Source organism: Brassica napus, chromosome C4 (genome assembly GCF_020379485.1).
Source record: "Brassica napus cultivar Da-Ae chromosome C4, Da-Ae, whole genome shotgun sequence".
NCBI lineage: Eukaryota > Viridiplantae > Streptophyta > Magnoliopsida > Brassicales > Brassicaceae > Brassica > Brassica napus.
The window spans coordinates 34,437,244-34,439,500 of NC_063447.1; the positions used below are offsets into that span (position 1 = coordinate 34,437,244).

The window sequence follows — 2,257 nt, forward strand, 5'->3', positions numbered from 1 at the left end:
AATAACTATCCGGCCCACCTATATCTGTTGAAAGTTCTTTCCTTCGCTCCCGATCGGTTTGCAGCGAAAACCCATCGGAGGTGAAAGGGATAGTGATGGGGGATCATCTGGTGAGAGCGGAGGAATTCGAGAAGAAAGCAGAGAAGAAGCTTAACGGATGGGGAATCTTCGGATCTAAGTACGAGGATGCTGCCGATCTTCTCGAGAAAGCTGCTAATTCCTATAAACTCGCCAAATCATGTAAAGTTTTCGTTTTTCGTTCTGGGTTTCTCAGAATTAGATATGATTTGATCTTTAAGAGACTATCGCGATCTGTTTGATTAGGTTTTATGTTCAATTCTCCAGCAGTGTATACTGTTAATGTGTTCAATGTATGGGTTGTTTCAGGGGATCAAGCTGGAAAGGCTTATCTTAAACTTGCTGATTGTCACTTAAAGGTTAGTTCTTTTTGCCTACAATCATGATTCTGGATGCAATGTATTGAACTGTTATAGCCTTGTTGTGTATCTGTAGTCTGACAGCAAGCATGATGCTGCTAACGCTTACGCCGAAGCTGCTAAGTGCTACAAGAAAGTTGACACTAATGGTATTGTAGAGGCTACCTCTTGTCTATAGCGTGTGTATTTTCAACTCTAATATAACCATGATCTTGTCATGCAGAGGCTGCATCTTGTCTAGAGCGAGCAGTGAATATATTTTGTGAGATAGGAAGGCTCAACATGGCTGCCAGATACTACAAGGTATGTGTCTCTTTAGAGCATGAATTGAATATTACACTCTTTTAAGTTCAGAACAGAGCATGAATTGAATATTACACTCTTTTTAAGTTCAGAACATTGAGTCAGTAGTTTTACTAATAGGGCGATTTATGGTTTTGTTCTTCTGACAGGAAATTGCTGAGCATTATGAAGCTGACCAGAAGATCGACCAGGCTATTTCTTACTTTGAAAAGGCAGCTGAGTTCTTTCAAAACGAAGAAGTGACCACTTCTGCTAACCAGTGCAATCTCAAGGTGGCACAATACGCTGCGCAGTTAGAGCAGTAAGACTTTCTGAACCCATATAATCGGCTCTGTGTGTATTCATGATGGTCACCATGCACGGGCAGCAATGAAAGCCTTTTTTAGTTACTTTGTTTGGGATGGGATTGATTGACAAGGGCTTGGTTGGTGTATCTTTGACAGATATGAGAAGGCAATCAAGATTTATGAAGAAATAGCATGCCAATCACTCAACAATAACTTGCTTAAGTATGGAGTTAAGGGACATCTTCTCAATGCTGGCATGTGCCACCTTTGCAAACCTGATGTTGTTTCCATAACCAATGCGCTGGAGAAATATCAGGTTTTCTTCTTCTTCCTGTTCTTCCCACCAAAAACACCTGTAACTTCAGCATATACTGATGTGGACTTTGAAGGAACTATAACATGATTTTTAACTCCTACGTTTCTACAGGATCTGGATCCAACTTTTACTGGAACACGAGAATGCAAATTCTTATCCGTAAGGCTTGAAACTGAGTTTTGTAGTGATCATGCGAACATAGCTTATATAAAGTATGCTTAGTCAAGTGTTTGATTCCCATGTATAGGACCTTGCTTCTGCTATCGATGAAGAAGACATCGCAAAGTTCACAGACGTTGTCAAGGAGTTTGACAGCATGACCCCTCTGGCATGGACCCTATAAACCTCCCACACAAACTTTGAATGATATTTTCTTTCGTCAGATTCTCATCATTGAATTTGTATTGTTGGCAGGATTCATGGAAGACAACTATGTTGTTGAGGGTGAAGGAGAAGCTGAAGGCAAAGGAGCTTGAGGAAGATGATCTTACCTAAACATATCTCTCTATCTAAACCGCAGCTTCCCTTATTAATTGTTTGCTGGTGCGTATCATCACTAGTGTTAGTGTTACTTCATGTTTGATTTCATTGTGTTTGGTTATGAGTTTCTTATGAGGTTTGGTCAAAATTGGTTTGATGTCAAAAGACTGCATCTGCTGTCTCTCATTACTTCATTTATGAGAACTTCTCAAATCATTGGAGATTTGCTTCAATAGCAGTCCACAGATAATAATTTTACATTAAAAAAATACATATACACACCAAGAACTTGTGAAGGAAACCAAACATAAGATGTTGAGGACAAAGATATCTAGTGAGTAAGATGATGGGAAATCTGCCAGAGAACCGTGGTCCAAATCATCACATACACACGTGGTCCAAATCATCACATACACACGGACCATGTGCTAAAA

At 39.8% G+C, this 2,257-nt stretch overlaps 1 protein-coding gene across 1 annotated transcript; it reads left to right on the forward strand.

Moving 5' to 3' along the window:
- On the forward strand, nt 1-2,056 carry LOC106402208 (alpha-soluble NSF attachment protein 2). The gene is made up of 9 exons (XM_013842899.3): nt 1-240; nt 388-437; nt 514-586; nt 661-740; nt 890-1,041; nt 1,184-1,343; nt 1,455-1,502; nt 1,591-1,671; nt 1,758-2,056. Exons 1-9 carry the CDS (start codon nt 96-98, stop codon nt 1,836-1,838), a joined length of 870 nt encoding a protein of 289 aa, XP_013698353.1. The 5' UTR covers nt 1-95; the 3' UTR covers nt 1,839-2,056.
- The last annotated feature ends 201 nt before the right edge of the window (nt 2,057-2,257 follow it).

Bases quoted from the DNA above. Each gene is read 5' to 3' on its own strand.
- LOC106402208 (XM_013842899.3), top strand. From the start codon at position 96: ATGGGGGATCATCTGGTGAGAGCGGAGGAATTCGAGAAGAAAGCAGAG. The intron at 438-513 runs GTTAGTTCTTTT...GTGTATCTGTAG, and splicing joins TTGCTGATTGTCACTTAAAG to TCTGACAGCAAGCATGATGC. The intron at 1,344-1,454 runs GTTTTCTTCTTC...ACGTTTCTACAG, and splicing joins ATGCGCTGGAGAAATATCAG to GATCTGGATCCAACTTTTAC.